Source organism: Danio rerio, chromosome 5 (assembly GCF_052040795.2).
Source record: "Danio rerio strain M-AB ecotype USA chromosome 5, GRCz13ab, whole genome shotgun sequence".
NCBI lineage: Eukaryota > Metazoa > Chordata > Actinopteri > Cypriniformes > Danionidae > Danio > Danio rerio.
Window position 1 is genome coordinate 63328569 of NC_141025.1, and position 21436 is coordinate 63350004.

At 34.3% G+C, this 21436-nt stretch overlaps 1 protein-coding gene and 1 long non-coding RNA gene across 4 annotated transcripts in view; both read left to right on the forward strand.

Moving 5' to 3' along the window:
• The window catches only part of LOC137490176 (uncharacterized), a 331069-nt gene that overhangs the window by 12381 nt on the left and 297252 nt on the right, over positions 1–21436 (forward strand). The gene's annotated exons all lie outside the window — the stretch shown is intronic.
• tmem232 (transmembrane protein 232) overlaps positions 1–21436 on the forward strand; it is a 32726-nt gene that overhangs the window by 6829 nt on the left and 4461 nt on the right. Inside the window, 9 exon segments of one of the 3 annotated variants that reach the window (NM_001100053.2) lie at positions 1540–1582; positions 6723–6880; positions 9050–9143; positions 12067–12188; positions 12266–12414; positions 12511–12610; positions 14588–14765; positions 18635–18804; positions 20478–20743. In NM_001100053.2, coding sequence (NP_001093523.2) covers positions 1540–1582; positions 6723–6880; positions 9050–9143; positions 12067–12188; positions 12266–12414; positions 12511–12610; positions 14588–14765; positions 18635–18804; positions 20478–20743 — 1280 coding nt within the window. 3 annotated transcript variants of the gene reach the window in all.

The window sequence follows — 21436 nt, forward strand, 5'->3', positions numbered from 1 at the left end:
ATGAATTTGCCAAGAAATAATCCACTTTACCACTGTAAAGCAATGCCCCGCACTCACTAGAACGGTAGAACCTGGACTGTATGATATGTTCTGTATGTAAAATAGAGAAAATAAGCAAGATGCGCTTTCAGTCTCATGCAGCCTTAGTGAAATATAGCGCGTCACAGCAATGAACTAAAAATAAAACCACCCTTGAAATGCTGGCGATCTTAATTTTTTCAGCCTACACTGACTGAGAATAATGTTGCACTATTTTATTAACAAATAATTAGAATGTTTTTTTTGTTCCTTCAACACATTCATCATTACTTTTGCCTGTGCAAGTTTTTTGCGCGCGCTTGAGCGCGAAGGCATCTATTTTCAGGTGCAAGATGCCACTTTGGGTGGCACCAGCACACTCTGCCACACCTGTGGCTATGTCCCTGCTACAATAATAATAACAACAACAACGACAAAATAATAATAACAAATAAAAATAATAAGACAGGCCTACTTTGACGTTGCAATAAAAGAGTATTAATAATCAAATAAATATTTACAATAGGCTAAAGGCATATATTAAATTAAAATAGGAGAAAATCCAATAGAAACGAATGGTACCATTTATTATAGCCCCATGCAGGGTCCAATGTGTTCTTACAACCATTGAATAACTAAGTAAATAATAATAATAACAATACTAATAATAATAGGCCTAATAATAATAATAATAATAATAATAATAATAATAATAATAATAATAATAATAATAATAAATTATTATTTTATACAGAGTAGGCTATTATTTAGGCCTACAATAGCTCTGAAACAATCATGTAAACCAGGTGCTGCTCGGAAATGGCTTTCTTTGCTCTGCATCAGGTGCACAGCAGCAAGAAGCTTGGCAGTGAACTATGACCTTATTTTAATGACAAATGTCTAAGAATACTGCTGATTTACGTTTTTATTTAATTTATACATACGCAATGAATGTAAGCCTGCTAACTGTGTGTGGTTCAAATGATAGAATATGTAAACTTAGTTAATATATAATTAAATAATAATAATTAAAAGCCTGCGTGTAAGGCTTTTATTTTGAGGGTGACGTCACGAGCGCAGATTTGGTTGACCAATTAGAGGAAAGTGGGCGTTTCAGCACCGCCTACATGTGTAAAATGAATTTTACAGTCGTTTATCCGTTTTCCTACCCTAAACCAAAAAACGAAAATCCAGCCAAAATCTCGTTTTTTCGTTTTTCTCGTGAGCAAAAGAAAAACGGAAAAACGGCCGTTTTCTCCATTTCCTTTATTCCGTTTGAAAATGGAAAACAAATGAACAAAACGTACACGGACCGTACACGGACCATTTTTTGACTCATTATTTCGTTTTGGTTTTGTGTTTGTTTTAATATTTCGTTTTAAGTTAATAAGCAGAATAACAGATGAGTTTCCGTTTTTTCTGACTACAGAATAAACAGAAAAACGAAATATTCATCGTTTTTCTGATGTTTCGTTTTCCGTAATAAAAGGAATAATCAAATGAACGGATGATACACGGACCCAGCTTCTCCTGCTGAGCCTGAGCAATGGAAACGTTAGAAATGGTGTGTCAATGGTCCGTGTACGTTTTGTTCATTTGTTTTCCATTTTCAAACGGAATAAAGGAAATGGAGAAAACGGCCGTTTTTCCGTTTTTCCTTTTGCTCACGAGAAAACGAAAAAACGAGATTTTGGCTGGATTTTCGTTTTTTGGTTTAGGGTAGGAAAACAGATAAACGACTTTAAAATTCATTTTACACATGTAGGCGGTGCTGAAACGCCCACTTTCCTCTAACTGGTTAACCAAATCTGCGCTCGTGACGTCGTCCTCAAAATAAAAGCCTTACACGCAGGCTTTTAATTATTATTATTTAATTATATATATAAACAAAGTTTACATATTCTATCATTTGAACCACACACAGTTAGCAGGCTTACATTCATTGCGTATGTATAAATTAAATTAAAACGTAAATCAGCAGTATTCTTAGACATTTGTCATTAAAATAAGGTCATAGTTCACTGCCAAGCTTCTTGCTGCTGTGCACCTGATGCTGAGCAAAGAAAGCCATTTCCGAGCAGCACCTGGTTTACTTGATTGTTTCAGAGCAAGGGCTTTATAATAATAATAGTAATAATAATAATAATAATAATAATAATTATTATTATTATTATTATTATTATCAGTTACTAGTGTTTTTATTGTTTGGTGTGTTTTTTTTTCTTTTTAATAGTTGTTAGCAGAACCAGAATAAGAACACTTTGGGCCCTGCTATAAAAACAAAGGGTACCATTTGTTTTCATTTATTTCTTCCTATTTTAATTATATATTGTAATTATTTATTTGATAATTAATACTATTTTATTGCAACGCCAAAGTAGGCCTGTCTTATTATTTTTTTATTATTAAATTTGCTGTTATTGTAGGCTAGATGGCAGGCTTTAAATATTTTAAATAACATTTACTCATAACCTTACTAATACGAGAGCTGAACCTAAAAAAGTTTAAGTGCAATAAGCCTGTACAATAAAGGGAGCCGCAATGCATATTTCTAGCACATTCTTTCACTCAACAATTATTGCTGGAATAATGAAATAAATTTCAAATTAACTAATTAAACACATTATAGTTGATAAAAAAATTGTGTCTAGTAGTTTCGACAAAAAGATGAGCTCGCTACATGTGCGTTGCGCTAATAATTTGACATTTGCTCTTCTTAAGAAAGTGCTACAGCGGGCCCTGCTATTTCACATATAAGGTTAGTGATACGTATTTTAAATTAGTATTGCACATTATTCATTCATTTTCTTGTCGGCTTAGTCCCTTTATTAATCTGGGGTCGCCACAGCGGAATGAACCGCCAACTTATTTAGCAAGTTTTTACGCAGCGGATGCCCTTCCAGCCACAACCCATCTCTGGGAAACATCCACACATACACACACACTTATACAGAACGGACAATTTAGCCTACCCAATTCACCTGTACCGCATGTCTTTGGACTGTGGGTAAAACCGGAGCACCCGGAGGAAACCCACGCGAACGCACTACACTACTGAATTAGACACACAATCTCAAAAAAAAACTTGATGCTTATTTACATTATCTAAAGTCATTTCTTACAAGGTAGGATCTGTTGTTGTATTATATATTTTCGTTTTAATATGCAAATAATTTTCTTTAATTTGTAATAGGCCTATTGTCCCTCATTGCATAAAATAACCAGCCTTTGTATTCAATATGTTTGTAAATTGTTTATCCAGTTTGACGCAAGCTAAACAACATTTTGGCCTGTTTTGCTTATTAAATGAGTGATTTTCACGGAGAAACAAATCATCCATCCACACAGTTTTGTATAGGACCTGTGTGAACAAAAATATACACTTCATCATAGCCTATAGGAAAATGTATCTGTTTAGAACCAATTTTGTGTTGTATAATTAAAAATATTAAAAATGCAATAAAAAAAAAAAAGGAATAACATTTGAAGTGCAATGCTTCAAAGATCCAATACGCTGCATGCAGAGCCAAAAAAAAAAATTTGGTTTGTTTGTTTAATAAAATATTAATATGAAATTAAAGTGAAATAGTTCCATAACCTGTATTATAACTGTAGTCACCCTGACAAATCATCCTTTGCGCCGGTCAGTTTCACCTTTAATCAAGAATGTGCCAGAACCAAATGAGAATATTTACAGATTACCTCGGAATGAGACCTCGGTCTGTGAAGGATGCAAAACACAGAAACTCGTTGAGAATGGAGATGCATGTTAGATGTTTTATATCCCTTTAGATATTGTAAATAAACAAGTTTTTATAGAGATTGTGTCATGTCTTTTCTTTGACGCACGCGCTGAACAGCCCCGAAAAGGCGCCTTTATTTAGCCTGTAGCCTAAATAATAGTTTAGATTTTATAACATATAATGTTCCATTACTTTAAATGTATAATGTTTTTTAATATTTATGGATTATATAAAATATATAGTTTATATAAATGCGCTCTGATCATTCAAGGATCATAATGCGTTGCATATTCTTCTTATTCTTCATTAGGCTTGATCCGTAAATTGTGTATTTTATAAACTGATCGTTTATAAGGACTAAGCTATTAATAAAATTCCTCGAATGGAAAAGTCTTGATTAAAGAAAAAGATAACTTAATTCGACATATGCGTATAGTGCGCTTATTTCTGCGCACATCGCGCGCTTTACCGAATTACCTTTTTTATTTTTTATGGACTATAAATGCATCTGGCAGCACCGAAAAGAGCAAATGCCAAGTTATTAGTGCAGCGTACAGACAGCTAGCTCGTCTAGTCTGAACCAGGGGTTTTCAAACTATTTATTGCACATCCACCGATCCCATTGCATTTTATTTAGGATAAACCACTTATTTAAAATTAATTAATTAAAAGGTGCGTACTTTCCAATACACCACTGAATTATAGTGTCATAATATTTAATAATTATAATTAACATAGACACCTGACCTCCATTTAATAAACAATTTATTTGCCATACTCTGTTAATTTGAAGTTTAAAGTTTAAATCATTTATGTTAAACTTAAATTATTTAAAAACTTAAAAAGACTTAAATTTAGTCATTTAAGACATTTTAGGTCATAAGTTTACATACATTGACCGTTGCATTTAGTAGGCCTATTCTGGTCTAAATAAGCTTTTTGCATCTTAGGTGTTTACACACACAAATTAAGCAGTTTATACGTACATTTAATGTTACTTTGAAATTACTTTTGATGCAATAAATAATCCTAAATAGTTGAAAGTGTTAACATATTCTTGAAATGTAGTTATTTTATAACTATGAAATTTATTACTAAACAAAGTGAATCATTATGAATTTGCCAAGAAATAATCCACTTTACCACTGTAAAGCAATGCCCCACACTCACTAGAACGGTAGAACCTGGACTGTATGATATGTTCTGTATGTAAAATAGAGAAAATAAGCAAGATGCGCAGTCTCATGCAGCCTTAGTGAAATATAGCGCGTCACAATGAACTAAAAATAAAACCCCCCTTGAAATGCTGGCGATCTTAATTTTTTCAGCCTACACTGACTGAGAATAATGTTGCACTATTTTATTAACAAATAATTAGAATGTTTTTTTCCCTTCAACTCATTCATCATTACTTTTGCCTGTGCAAGTTTTTTGCGCGCGCTTGAGCGCGAAGGCATCTATTTTCAGGTGCAAGATGCCACTTTGGGTGGCACCAGCACACTCTGCCACACCTGTGGCTATGTCCCTGCTACAATAATAATAACAACAACAACGACAAAATAATAACAAAAAATAATAATAATAAGACAGGCCTACTTTGACGTTGCAATAAAAAAGTATTAATTATCAAATAAATATTTACAATAGGCTAAAGGCATATATTAAATTAAAATAGGAGAAAATCCAATAGAAACAAATGGTACCATTTATTATAGCCCCATGCAGGGTCCAATGTGTTCTTACAACCATTGAATAACTAAGTAAATAATAATAATAACAATACTAATAATAATAGGCCTAATAATAATAATAATAGGCCTAATAATAATAATAATAATAAATTATTATTTTATACAGAGTAGGCTATTATTTAGGCCTACAATAGCTCTGAAACAATCAAGTAAACCAGGTGCTGCTCGGAAATGGCTTTCTTTGCTCAGCATCAGGTGCACAGCAGCAAGAAGCTTGGCAGTGAACTATGACCTTATTTTAATGACAAATGTCTAAGAATACTGCTGATTTACGTTTTAATTTAATTTATACATACGCAATGAATGTAAGCCTGCTAACTGTGTGTGGTTCAAATGATAGAATATGTAAACTTTGTTTATATATATAATTAAATAATAATAATTAAAAGCCTGCGTGTAAGGCTTTTATTTTGAGGACGACGTCACGAGCGCAGATTTGGTTAACCAGTTAGAGGAAAGTGGGCGTTTCAGCACCGCCTACATGTGTAAAATGAATTTTAAAGTCGTTTATCTGTTTTCCTACCCTAAACCAAAAAACGAAAATCCAGCCAAAATCTCGTTTTTTCGTTTTCTCGTGAGCAAAAGGAAAAACGGAAAAACGGCCGTTTTCTCCATTTCCTTTATTCCGTTTGAAAATGGAAAACAAATGAACAAAACGTACACGGACCGTCAATGTCTGACAGTGTCTACTTTTACAAATGAATCAGATGGTACATTCTGTTACACAATTTAGCTTGTATAAAAAACGAGAGGACTCCGGCAGCCTACTCAGAATGATTGTTATCGTTTTAACGAGATAACTGCAATACGTTGATACATTAAATAAAAAACATACACACACACAGGGAAGAGTAGCCTAACACAAAAATTTATGAAAAATATTAATCAACTCAAACTCAACACACCTGAAGCAGTGATAAGTGCGTTTGGAAAGAAAATTGACGTCAAAATGGTCACAGCTAAAACAAGCAATCCTGCACACTATTTGCTGAATGGTTTATTGAATTAAATGTTACATTTCGGTGACATGACCTTCCTCAGACATTTTCAAAATGGTTTTAATAGTAATTCCAAAATTTAAACAAATTCACCCTCAGGTGGTTTCAGACCATATGAGTTTCTATATTATGTTAAATGCTAAATAAGGTTAAGTATATGTTAATAATAAGTGATATTGTGCATGTTTTTTTTTTTTTTTTCTTTTGGTCAGATTCACTAAATGCCCTGGTGGTGTCATTGGATCATGCACCCTTTAACGCAGATCAGATCCCTGTGCTCTTCCACCTGGTAGAATCAGTCCAGCATTTCCTTTGCTCAAACACAACTCTGTCAGAACAGCCATGTTCATATGAGAAGAAGATGCTGCAGGTAACACAACACACTATGGGCTCTGTTTTAACAATCTAGGCGCAAAGTCTAAAGCATGTGCCGCAAAAGCATTAAGGGTGTTTTTAAACCACTTTTGTTATTTTAAGGTTAACAGTTAAACAGACCATCTGCAGTGAGGATAAAGAATGAGCCTCGTTCATTCGGCCTCTACTTTCTCTTTACTTCTACTCTTTACTCCTTTACTTTCGTGGAGTAAGAAAACGTTGTACTCACTCCACTAAAGACATCCAAAAGCCTACATATTTAATTTTGTTTGTTAAGCACAAAGATTTGTTTCAATATTATATCTAAATTCAGTTCTAACTTCCAGCAAGCTAACAACTGAATAATAATAACAAAGTCAAAAAAACGTATATATCCAAACACACATGCTTTTCTTATGCCCCATGATGCATATGTCTCCAAAACCTGACAGGTGGACAAATCTAAACTTGTTTTTATTAAAATTCATGCAAATTTTCATGAATGAGCTGAAAAAGCGCCCCCGGATATGATGAAGGCATGGAGGTAGTGGTTTTTATATTTATGAATAAAATAATAATATTTATAACATTTGAATACTTTAATTTTATCATAAGTAAAGATTATTTTGTATTGCAGTACATTCTCTGTGTCTAAGCAATGTGTAAATGTTTTGGACCTGCATAGGCGCATAACTAGCGTGCTCTGTGCTGAACTTTTGAACGGCTTTTAGTTGGTCAATGCCACAGTCTTCTTTAGTTCCTCAAAATAGCAACGTGCCAACAATGAGCCTTAACACACCTCCTTTTTAGACCAGCAAACCCATGAGTCCACAAAATGGAGCAAATGGATTTGCTATTTAAACCTTGTGGTGCTAAACATAAAAATGAGGGTGGTCCTGGTCTGAAAATTGCAAAAAAAAAAAAAAAATGCACCAAATACACCTTGCGCTTTATTGTGCCATGTATATAATAGGGCCCAATAGAGTTCACTAAATGCACGCAATTGGTCTTTAAGAATTTTAAAATTATAATAAATAGAAGATATAAAGTGTTTTAAGTATGGAATTATGTAAATTTGTACATGAACTTATGGTCAATATTTTGTATGCATTTATTTGCTTATGTTTTTAAGTTTACTTTTCTCACCTGCACTTAATTAATCACCAATTGAAAAAAAAAATTACAAAAATAGTAAAATATTTTTTCAATCTACAATATTATTTTGTGTGTGTGTATCAGTATATTTTGCAAAATGTAATTTATTCATTTATTTATTTTCTTGAAAAAATTAATGAAATATTGTGATTTGCTGCATAGTAAACATCTCTAGTTATTTTCATTGTTGAACCCATTATGCCGCTTCATATTTTGGTGGAAGCTTTGAATCATTAACTTTCTAAATGTACATGTGTTCTAAATGTTTTTTAGGACACATTTTTATACATCAAGTATCAGTATATACAATAACAATGTTTAAATATATATATATATATATATATAAATATATATATATATATATATATATATATATATATATATATATATAAATATATATATATATATATATATATATATATATATATATATATATATATATATATATATATATATATATATATCAAATATTATCCAGTTTTTTATTTTACTTTCCATTAATGTATAGTAGGGATCACCAAACTTGTTCCTGGAGGGCCGCTGTCCTGCAGATTTTACCACCAACCCTAATCAAACACACCTGAACAACTAATCAAAGTTTTATATGGATACTTGAAACACTCAGGCAGGTGTGTTGAAGCAAGTTGGAGCTAAACCCTGCAGTGACACTGGCCCGCCAGGACCGAGATTGGTGACCCCTGATCTATAGTACATAAAACGTATAGTCACTTTCAGATATATATTACACAGAAAAAAATCAACATTGATAATAGAAACCCCAGGAAAAGATTAAGCACACATAACAGTAGAACTTGAATCAGAAAAATAAATTCTGTAAAAAATAAAATTATTTAAATTAAAAGAATGTCACAATAGCTTGAGCAAATCTGTATGCTTCCATACTGTGGACAACAATGCATATAGAACTTGAGTATATGTGTATTTTTAAATGAAACAAAATGTAAATGTTTATTAAAATATATCTAATAATATCTAAATGTTTTCATATAACTGAAGTTTCTTTTTACAGCTTGGTTATTTGGTGTCTTTGAGGCTGTTCATCTTTCAACTGACTGGTATGAATGAACAAGAGCTTAGCAACATATATCTACAGAGGTTAAAAGGTATGAGATTCTCTTATTTTAAACGTTGTTAAACAAATAAAATGTCTACATTCATCACCGAGTTTCAGTTAAGATGGTTTTATGTATCACTGATTTTTAAAGTTTGTGATGAAATTACAGTATTAAGGTTGGTATATAAGTTTGCATACCTTTTTTTTTATTCTGTAAAAAAAGTTGAAATTAATAAAAAGTAAACAGTTTAATTAGCATTTGTAGATGTATTGACATCATGTACCCCTAAACTGATTTTACAAAATGTTTCCGTTTACTGTTTGTGTAAAGTTTAGACTTAGGTTTATGCACTTTTACATGATGGTTATCCAATTATTATTCCCCTCTGATTTTGGCAATAGTTTACAGTTATGGTTGGGTTTAGGGGTAGGGAATAAGTATGGATTATATTTTCAAACAAAAATCATGTTCCAGGATCAACATTGATATCAACCAGGATTGCATCATACTTGGCAAAATCATGATTTGCATTTTTATAGAATACAATTCTTATCTTATAAGAAAATATTTATGTTTATTAAATCATAATTATGTTTTTAAAAGTATTCAAAAAGTCATAATTATGACATAAAAATCTAATAAGAAATACTTAATTATAATAAAATAAGATTAAAAGTTGAAATTTAACATTGAAAATAAAAATTATGACATAAAAGTCAAACTTTTGACTTTGTAAATTATAATTATGAGTTAAATTTGCAAATTGATCATGAGATTTAGAAAATCATTTTGAGTTGATCATGGTTTTGAAGGAAAACAAAAAAATAGGGGACAGTTAAATTGTTTTATGTTCAATCCACTTAAATTTGTTAAGTTAACTTAATCGATTTATGTTGATACAATATAAATACATTTTGTGGAATTTAAATTTTTTACAGTGAAGTTTGAAATTAGTTTGTAGTTAATGAAATATTAACAATTTACATAATGAAGTCAAAATGAGATTTAAAAAATACTGGTAACTATAAAGCTCATGTATGTTATACTGCTACCAAAATACTTTTCATTTTATGAACAATGTTTTGCGTTAAACTGTTTTAATAAAATAATAAAAACACACCTCCATGAATATGTGATGTGACATGTTATATTTTATTCAAATGAAATATTGAGCTATAACCAAAAAAAAAAAAAAAAAACGCTACAGAGCAATTCCTTGCAAATGTCAACCTTCTCATGAAAAAAATTGTTATTACCAAAATAGTGAAACTTTTTTATGTTGATGGCTTAGGCTTGTATTTTACAGTACTTTAAAAATACTCAAAAATGTCTCTGTCAATGTATTCAGACAATTATATTTCATTTACCAAAGTCACACCAGTGCCAATTTCACATCTGTCACATCCATAACGGAGAGGTGTCACATCCATAATGAATCTTTTTCTTATAAATACAAAAATGTCATAAAATCAGTCATTTTTGTTTCATAGAGAGCCAACTCTTTTCCCTTTTGATTTACTATATTTCTTTTGGTTTGTGCAGTTTAATTCGCAGTATTTCAACAAAGTATGTTGTATACTGTAAATTTGCTTGCATTATGGACATGACCAAAAAGTATGTTTATTTTCTTCATTTAAAATATAAAAAAATGTTAACAGATTGATATTTTTCCAAACCACATCACTCTGTGGTTAGTAGAAAATATAAATAGATGTTTAGAAACTGCCTTAATCCTTCATGGCGTAGTATCAACAAGGAATTGGAAATGTTCCTCAGAGATTTTGGTCCATATTGACATGATAGCATCACGCAGTTTCTGCAGATTTGTTAGATGCACATTCATAATGTGACTCTGCCGTTCCACCACATCCCAAAGGTGCTCTATTGGATTGAGTTCTGGTGACTGTGGAGGTCATTTGAGAACAGTGAACTCATGCTTTAAGAAACCAGTCTGTGATGATTCACGCTTTATAACAGGGTAAGTAGCCATCAGAAGATGAGTACACTGTGGTCATAAAGGGATGGACATGGTGAGCAACAATACTCAGGTAGGCTGTGGCATTGACACGGTGCTCAATTGCTACTAATGGAACCAAAGTGTGCCAAGAAATGTGTGCCCCCACACCATCACACCACCACCACCAGCCTGAACCATTGACACAAGGCATGATGGTTCTATGCTTTTATGTTGTTAATGAAAAATTCTGACCCTACCATCAAAAATTTGCAGCAGAAATTGAGACACATTTGACCAGGCATTGTTTTTTCAATCTTCTATTTTTAATTTTTTTTTGAGCCTGTGCAAATTGTAGCCTCGGTTTCCTGTTCTTAGCTGACAGGAGTGGCACCTGGTGAGGTCTTCTGCTGCTGTAGCCCATCCGCCTCAAGGTTGGGCGTGTTGTGTGATCAGAAATACTCTTCTGCATACCTCGGTTGTAATGAGCGATTATTTGAGTTACTGTTGCCTTTCTACCAGCTCGAATTAGTCTGGCCATTCTCCTCTGACCTCTGGCATCAACAAGACATTTGTGCCAACAGAACTCAGTGGATTTTTTCTCTTTTTATGACCATTTGCTGTAAACTCTAAAGATGGTTGTGCATCAAAATCCCAATAGATCAACAGTTTCTAAAATACTCAAACACCAACAACCGTACCACATTTAAAGTCACTTAAATTCTGATGCTCAGTTTGAACTGCAGCAGATCGTCTTGAACATGTCTACATGCCTAAATGTAGAAATTTGTGAAATGTGACATTTGCGTTGAGCAGTTGGACAGGTGTACCTAATAAAGTGACCGGTTAGTGTATACTTTCTGTCAGAATATATGTTTTAAGTTTTTATTGCAAATGTCACAGCCATAACACTGGCATTGCTCTACAATAAAAAAAACTAAAGGTAAATGATGTTTCAGTCTTGGTGGAATCACTGGAATGCATATAAACTTTACAGCTGTCTTTATCTGTTGACAGAGCTGTTGACGTGTGAGACACGCTACCAAGAGTTCCCCGACATGTTATTTGCTGTTCAGTTGATGCTGTGCGTCTGGGAGGTTCTGTGTGGTCTCAGACTTACAGAGGATAATGCAGCGCAGGTTTGAAAGCTATAGGTCAACTATCAATGCAGGGGTGCTGAACGATTCACTGAATGGAAGATGTGTTTGACTGGCAGGTCTCTGTAGAAGCACGAGAGCTGGGTGTTAACCAGGTCTTACGGCAGTGCCTTCTCAGCTATCACTGTGTGCAAAACAATGGCACTCAGCTCCCTCAAGTGATCAAACAGCTTATGTTGCTGAGAGATAAGCTTCAGCATGACAACTGGTGCGTCAATTGTTTGTGAGATACTTTTCTCAGGTTTTTTATGTTATGTAAGCAGCTTATAGGTGGAACTGTACGTTAAAAAAATCCTCTTTTCAGGGTCGAGTGTGGGTTAGGACTGATGATTCTAGGAGAGGCTGCCAAATCTAGTATGCTGTGCCTTCAAGCACTTATGAATCTTCACATGACTCAAAGACAGGTAAAATAAAATGCTTTTAATACATTGCTTAAATAAATATGATGTACGCAGTTTACAACCTAGCAGGCTCCAGGCTCCTTGAAGCCAAAACACGTCAAAAAAACATATTTAATAAAACAAGCAAATTAATTTGATGTAAAAACCTTGACGTCTATTTGACATCCACACATTGATGCCATTTTGACCACCAAAATATTGACACAAAAAGTGTTATAAGAAAAGTTTTATAGAAATTTTAAAGAATTCAATTTCAAATTCACACTGGATTTTGTATCCCAACAATGTATGTAAATGAATTTAATGATTTAATTGGTGTTGCAGTATTATAAGATTTAACATAGAACTTATAAAGACACCTTATACATACTTTCCAGCAACTCATATTCCAACAGCTTTCATTCCATTCTTTTTTGCTGAATATTATTAAAAACAAACCCAATATTGTATTATCATGTATACAACATCCAGTAAATATAAATATTTTCTCTAGTAAATATTATAACAAATAAAAAACAAGTCTAGTATATCCAGATTCATCAGAATAATGTAGCTACTAGCTAACAATATTCATATATTAAACTACATACACTTTACTACACCTGTCTTATCTGCCACTGAGCTAACTTACTTGAACTGTTTCTATCAAATGTCTATTCTGCATCGTCCTCATGGTCACCAAAACCCATCTCACCCTCAATTTCATCTGCAGGAAAAGCCAGTTCTGTCCTTTTCTTCCTTCACTTACTATAGAACATGGTGGTGCTCGCTTATACACTGTTCCCAGTATTCATACCTATTCAAAAGTAGTATTGCCATTAAAACTAGATTTTATCCATAATGCAAATGCCATCACCACACGACTAATCAACATTATATTACTAGCTTTCAAATGGTTATAACTTAAAAGTTCACAGCTGACCTAGCTAGCTAGGTAACCCATTAGAATATTGCATGTTCCACTATTGCACAGTGTTGCCATTTGGCAACACACAGATTTTATCGATTTACAAAAAAGTTGTGAATATGTCATCATAATTTACTGGAGATGTTATTTTAGATTTTTTTTTTTTTTAATCTGACATAATTTGATGCTATGTTTTTATTGGTTTACATTTCCATTAAACAACTACTCACAATAAAGCCAGTCTGTCAGAAATCGTGCCACAGAAAACCATAGCATGTCACATGACTTAACCAAAGCACATCATTGGCTACACTAAAGTCTTCTCTTTCCAACAACAACAACAAAAAAATGTTGGTCTCAAAGAAACAGTGGCAGGGAAATGAACATAAGTATCATGTTGCCATATGGTAACACTGTGCGGTAGAGGGTTAAAGTTACATTAATTTAAACAAATTGTGTGAAATCTGACTTTTGAAGCATGTGTCACAATAGCCCTCTGTTACAACTTGCCCCACATGTAGGGTAAATAATAGCATTTTTACTCCTGGCACTTTTGGCAATACTGCACAGAAACCATTGGTCCAGTTGTCATACTTTCAGTGCTCATTTGTAGGAAAGGCTTGTGTGTTGTTGGTAAAAAATCTGGTATGTTTAAACCTATTATTTGGCTGCAAGAAAAAAGTGTTACTTTGTGCTCCGCTCTCCCCTACACATTCAAGAATTGTTTAAATGTATTTTGAAAAAAAAAAAAAAAAACAGAATTTGTCCATTGACCTTGGTGACTAATTTGATAAATTTAAGAATCGGACAATAAAAAGAAATGAAAATAACACAATAGAAATATTTTATTTTTAAAAAACAATTAAAAAATGAATTATGAACTATAGAGTTAAACTTGTTTCTGACACCACTCTAAGCAAAAATTTGCGAAGAAACTCGGAACAGGTTTAAAACAAATGAAGAAAAAGTAAATGATAACAATAATTTTGGGATGAAATACCTTTTAAGGCTTTATAAAAATGTATAATTTGTAAAAATGTGTGAAAGTGATGTTTTTTTATTTATTTATGCAGGAAACGGAATCACAGACAGCATCCTGGCCTTGGCAATTGGAGCACATATATTGCTCCATTTTGATCAACATTTGCCAGAACAGCCACTGTACTGAAATTAGGAAAACCGCATTAAATGGAAAGTCAATCTCTTCTACTCGCAGATGTTCTGGAGGACTTATAACCTTACTAAAACAACGTAAGTTCAATAGATGTGCACACAAAGTGCCAGGTCTACTAAACAGCAAATTAGGGAACATTTTTCAATTCCATTAAATCATCAGTGGAGAGTTCTGCAGGTGATCTATTGACAAGACGCAGACACAGCTCATTTCCATAATGAACAATGCAATCTTCAAAGAGCAGTGCAAATTAGGTTACAAACAAAACAGTGCCTATTACAATCAGATGTGTGTAATCTACTATCAGCACAGGCACAAAATGGGCATTAAATCCTGGCACAAACACCACTGATGCTCATTTATTTACTCACCGTCTATACAGTTTGTGTCTGAAATGCAAATGCATGTACACTACCTGAAAAAAGTCTTGTTGTGGATCCCAGTGGTAAGAGCAACAAATAATAACTTGACCTCTAGTTGATAATTTGGAAAAGGTAGATTAGAAGGTAGATTTTTTTTCTATGAATCATCTGTTGAACTGCATCACAATAATCACAAATACTGCAGAAGACTTATTTGAACCTGCATGAACCCAAGATTCTCACAGAAATCAGTCAAGTTTGGTGAAGGAAAATTCAAAGTTTAGGGTTACATTTAGTATTGTGATGTGCGAGAGATCTGCAGAGTGGATGGCTACATCAACAGCCTGCGGTATCAAGACATTTGTACTGCCTATTAAATTACAAACCACAGGGGAGGGCAAATTCTTCAGCAGGATAGTGCTCCTCATACTTCAGCCTCCACATTAAAGTTCCTTGAAAGCAAAGAAGGTCAAGATGCTCCAAGAATAGCCAGCCCAGTCACCAGACATGAACATTATCAATCATGTCCAGGGTAAGGTGGCATTGAAGATTAATTTAAAGATTCTTGATGAACTATGGGAGTCTTGCAAGAACAATTTCTTTGCCATTCAAGATGACCAAGTTATTAAAGTAATTGCAGAGATGTATGGATGCAGTCCTCTAAGCTCATGAGAGTCATACACCATATTAATTCTTTTTCCACTGCACCATGACTTTATATTCTATACTTTACCTTATTTCTGTTAAGTGACAACTGACAAGACTTGTCTCAGCAAAGTCAGATACAGTCATACTGTCCTAATTAAATAATCAAAAATCAAGGCATGATCATATTTTATTTTGGTTAAAAAAAAGAGCAATTAAGAGTCCTTTGCCTTTCATATAAGCCACTTCTGATCCAAATGATCAACTAGAAGTCAAGTTATTATTATCCTAAAACTTGAATGGACTTAAATGGACTTTGTCAGATGTTCACAAAAGTCCATATAAGATTTATTGAGAATTAACCGTTTTAGTTATTTACATTTTACAAAAAAAAAAAAAAAAACGTTTTTTTTCGCCTGATGTCACCATCATGGAGAAAAGTGGTTGATTTACTTGGACTCGATTTCTCATGTTAATTTTCTTTACTTGCAATGACAAGTATAAGGAGAGCACATTTGATCAAGTTGATTGATCCTGTGTGAATTCTTACTCTTGATAAGAGTAACTCTACAAGAAATTATGTTTAGATGATAGTTTATCATATAGGAAACAAAATTCAGTGTTTTTCAAGAGAATGGATCTCAGCGGTGGTGTTGTAGTAAAATACATTGAGCGTCTGAATCACTTTAGAGACACAGACATCAATAGTCAGTGTATCTATCTCAACAGTGGTTAGAGATTTTTATTTTTTTCAGCTGCAGTACATGTAAGACAATCATACGACATTCATCCATAGTTCCCAGCATGCACTGTAGGGAGAAAAAAAAAACTCACCATAGCTGAGAAGCATACGCTGATTCAAGACTTTTGTCAGGGTAGTGTGCAATGAGGTCTGCTGCAAAACTATTTTTTTTTGTCTTTAGTGAATCCAGTCAGTTTTTTAACAACAAAACAGAGATTTTATGTTGGACCAAGCTGTTAGTACATTGGGGTCCAAAAATGTTCCTAGAGGGAGTTTAGGGTTATGTTTGAACACTGGATAAAATGCTGCCTTCAGATACGTTTTGAGGTAGGAAGGCATCAAGGAATGTTCGATTCCATTGTTTGCTTCACTTCCTGTCTCCTGAAGTATTTTCATCTGATCGATTTTTGAAGGCAGCATAGATATATCCTTAGCTGCCTTTGATATCTCACAGCCCTCTGCTTTAAATTCTGTGACACCTGAGCTAGGAAGTAAAGATGGTGTCTGAAAGTTGCAGTGAGTGCATGGTTTTGGCCTGGATTTTTGATTGTGTGACATTGTTACACGTTACATTTACTCATTTAGCAGATGCTTTTGATTTGAAGTGACTTAAATATAGAAAGTCAGCTTACAACGGCATCAAATGATTCATCAGAAAGACACAACACTCAGAAGAAGTGCTGTTATACTCTTAGAGTTATACACGCTTTAATAGGAAGGAATTGAGGAAAACATGAAAAGCCGATTTAAGGGGGTGATGTAGTTAAGTTCTCACAGAAGAGTGTCTTTTTATTGTTGTAAGGCATTCAGCCATCTGCATTGAATTGGGAAGATTCATTCCACCAGCAAAGTGCATTAAAAGGATCTAGACAGTCTAAAAGTCCTTCTTGAAATTATATCACGAGGCAGTGCTCAGATACAAACCACAGGCTTCTGGAAGTGATGCAGACTTGTAGGAAGGAGGTAAAAGGCTGTATTGAACTTGATGCGAGCTTTAAACCAAAGCCAGTGCAGGAGATGGAATAACCACGCATGATGGAAGCCTAGCCAGTAGATCATTGCAATAGTCAGCCTAGAAATGACAAGTGCTTGGACAAAAAGTTGTTCATCCTGCTTTTTGAAGAAGGACCTGATCTGGTAACGCTTTATTTTGATGGTCCATTTAAGTATTAGTAAACTGTCCGATTAATATCTGTTGATATGCTCCTTCAACAGACGTTTAGCTCACTGTAAGAAACTTTGCAAGTACATGTCAACTAACACTATCCCCAACTCTAACCCCAACCCAACAGTCTACTTATAATCTAATAAGAATTAGTCAGCCTGTAGATGCCATGTAACTTAAATTCAACAAACGGACCATCAATACAAAGTGTGACCCCTAATCTTTCTAATGTTGGGTAGAGCAAACCTTTTTGGCTGAATTTAAAGTGATAATTGTGGATGACCCCAGCTGGATGGTGAAATTATGATGTAGAGTTGCAAGGAAAAGAAGAAGCTCAGATTTTGCCAGATTAAGCAGATGGTGATGATTTTGCATTCATGCTGTGATGTTCTCCAGGCTGTGTGAGATCCATGCAGCTACTGTTGAAACATCCAGTTGAAAGTAAAAATAGAGCAGTGTGTTATCAGCGTAACAGTGGTAAAAAAAAAAAAAAAAAACCTATGCTTGTATCGTGAATTCCAACATTTTGGTGTACATTGAGATGAGAAGGGTTCCAAAAACTGAACCCTGAGGAACCCCTATAACCAGTTTATATGGGTACATCTCCTGTAAGGTACGACTCAAATCAGTGAAGTGGATTTCCGTTAATGTCCATTGAATAGATAATAGAATCTGTGGTAGGCAGCAAACATGTCCAATAGAAGCAGAACTGATGATTAAAAACCATGTTTATCATCTTCGGTGACTGATAGCAATTTAGTTTTCATTTAATAGCCATTTCTGAAGCACCCACTAAGTTAATTTTATCAAAGAAATATCTTTTGTACTGTTGAGACAAAATATATTGTTGTGGATTATTTTTAGTGAATTGTTAACATGAAAAACTACACCAATTATTCATTTGTGAACTCAAGGACAACTAACATCTACTGAAATATTTGCAGGAAGTACTTTTTTTTGGGAGGCCCAATGGTGAGACTGTCTTTTATAATATCCTGAAAGTAATTATCATTAAGATATCTATGTGTTTAGTGCATGAAGACAAATGGAGGCTGAGGTATACTGTGATTCAGGGTTTGGTTCAGATTAGCCAGAAAATCACTCTTCAGGAAGATCTGAGGAATACGGCTTGGTCAGCACTACAGAAACATCTGAACCAGGAGACAAAGCCCTGCGTCATTAATGCTGCAACAATCATTGAGGTACTCCAGCTTCCTGCTGCTACCCTACAAACACTCAAGAGCCCTGATTAGGCTTTTACAAATATTACTTTTAATTCAGTGCATTTGCAAATGTAAAAGATCTGCAACGTTTGAGATATACAGTGCATCCGGAAAGTATTTATAGCGCTCCTTATATCATGTTTTCTTTTTATTGTTAAGATATAGTGAAACAACGTAGCCAGGGTGATGTGAATTAGGTTATAGTAAACTATTCTCTTTGAAGATTTACCAGACATGTCCTCAGGAGTCTGTTTTCCATATCAAACTTGTGAAGTCTGAACTTACAAGGAGAGGATGCAGGACTGAACTGTGTGTAGGCTTCTTAATATTGAGGAAAAGCCCCAATCAGAGAGGGGAATTTCTGCTGCCCCGCCTCCATTTTCAGATGTCTCCGTTTTCCCCCATCCAAACTAAGACAGAGCAGCAGCATTTTAGAATGATAATGGCCTCTCCAGCGTTTCCAAAGTGGTCCATTTTCGGCGCTCGAAAACTCCAGCGTAGTGTGGCGGGACGGCGAAACCATAGCATAACTTATGTGTTTTAAATGAAAATGCATTAGTGTAATTGGGGCCTAAGGCCCTTCTCCTCGGATCACTCAGCTTAGATGGCTGGCCAGCAATAGGAAGAGTCCTGGTGGTGGTTCCAAACTTCTTCCACGTACGGATGATGGAGGCCACTGTGCTCATTGGAACTTTCAGAGCAGCAGAAACATTTCTGTAACCATCCCCAGCCTCGACCTGTCTCGGAGGTCTATAGACAATTTCTTTGTCTTCATTCTTGGTTTGTACTTTGACATGCACTGTCAACCCTGGACCTTATATAGACGGGTGTATGCCCTTTCAAATCATGTCCAATCAACTGAATTTACCACAGGTGAACTCGAATGAAGCTGTTGAAACATCTCAAGAATGATCCGTGGAAACCGAATGTACCTGGGCTCAATTTAGAGCTTCATGGGAAAGGCTGTGAATACTTCTGTACATGTGTTTTTTCAGTTTTTTTATTTTAATAAATTTGCAACGATGTCTAAAAATCTTTTTTTTTTTCACATTGTCATTATGGGGTATTGTGTGTAGAATTTTGAGGAAATAAATGAATTTAATCCATTTTGGAATTAGGCTGTAACAAAAAAAGTGGAAAAAGTGAAGCGCAATGAATACTTTCTGGGTGCACTGTACCTTTTAAAAACAGTTTGTTTGTTTTAAAAACTGTTAGCATGTCAACTAAAAGCTATTGAACTATTGAAAGAATATTAAGCCAGCTTTCTATATATATATACATTTATGTCCATACTATTTAATGGAGTCTTTACAGCACTGTCTACAAAATACAAGCAAGCAACTGAAAAAAGCCAGATGAATAATACATGAGGCTTATGTAGATTCTGTCTAAAATATAAAAAGAGCTATAATATGCCCAACACTGAGGTAACATGATAATAGAGAGTTCGTGAGGCATCAGAAAGAAAAGCACATCTGAATATGAACAAAACACTGAAGCACATTGTAGTGCTTTTAAACATTCATCTACTGCAACACTGCATTAAACTCTGACCCCATGAAATCAGACTAGTCAAGAACAGAATCTTAATTCCAGCCTTCGTATGATCAATAGGACCTGCACTTTCTCCCTGTTATTATCTTTTTTTCCAGGGTGATAAAAGGCTCCTGGAGAAGCACAGGGAGAGGATAAGGAGTTCACGCACAGATAATGCATGTGTATGTGCAGTGAGCGAACAGATTACTAGGCGTTTGGCACATGCTCTTTCCAAGATCTGCCCTCCAGTTCAGTTGAGTGCTTGTTCTGCAGACCACCGGCACAGAGTAAAACCTTCCCAACTCACCGCCTGGGCTGGAAGAAGACAGACAGAGCCAAACACACCCCACATCTTCACTAAAGACACCTTCAAGACACCAAGGTTATTGGCCTTTTCTTCTAAATATTGTAACTGGTATGCTAACATAGTTGAGTTGCACCAAGTTCTTTAGTTCTTTCGGCTACAATTTTAAAGGGGTCCTGTTGTGCTTTTTTACTTTTTTAATTGAATTCAGTGTGTACTTTTAATGTTTTGGTGTAAAACATATATTAAGATAAAAAGTCTCATAGTCCACTCCACTCAAAATGGAGATATTTTGTATAACACATGGCTTATTTTGACAACAACGATTTAAAGAGCACCCATTTTACCCCTTGTACCATATTTTAAGATGTAGGATAAGCTTTTGTTGTCTTCAAAATGTGTCTGTAAAGTTTTCCCCTGAAAATACTCGTCAGGTAATTTTTTATAGCCTTCAGAATATGCCCATTTTGCTGTCTGAGTACATTGTGGCTGTTTTTGTAGCCTGTGGCTTTAAATGCAAATGAGCTGCTTCTCCCCACCCACAAATCCCATATGCGTGTTTGCTTCTCCTGCATTACAACAGATAAACAGATGTCAATGACAGAGACTGACTCGGATGAACCTGAAACATACCTGTCAAACCCTCTTATTTTTCTCAGGATTCTCTGATAAATTACAGTTCTATCCCACAATTATCCTGTTCCTTATTATGGTAGGCACATCCCTTATTTTCACATCCCACTGTTGAAAGGTATGAGCTAAAATACAGCT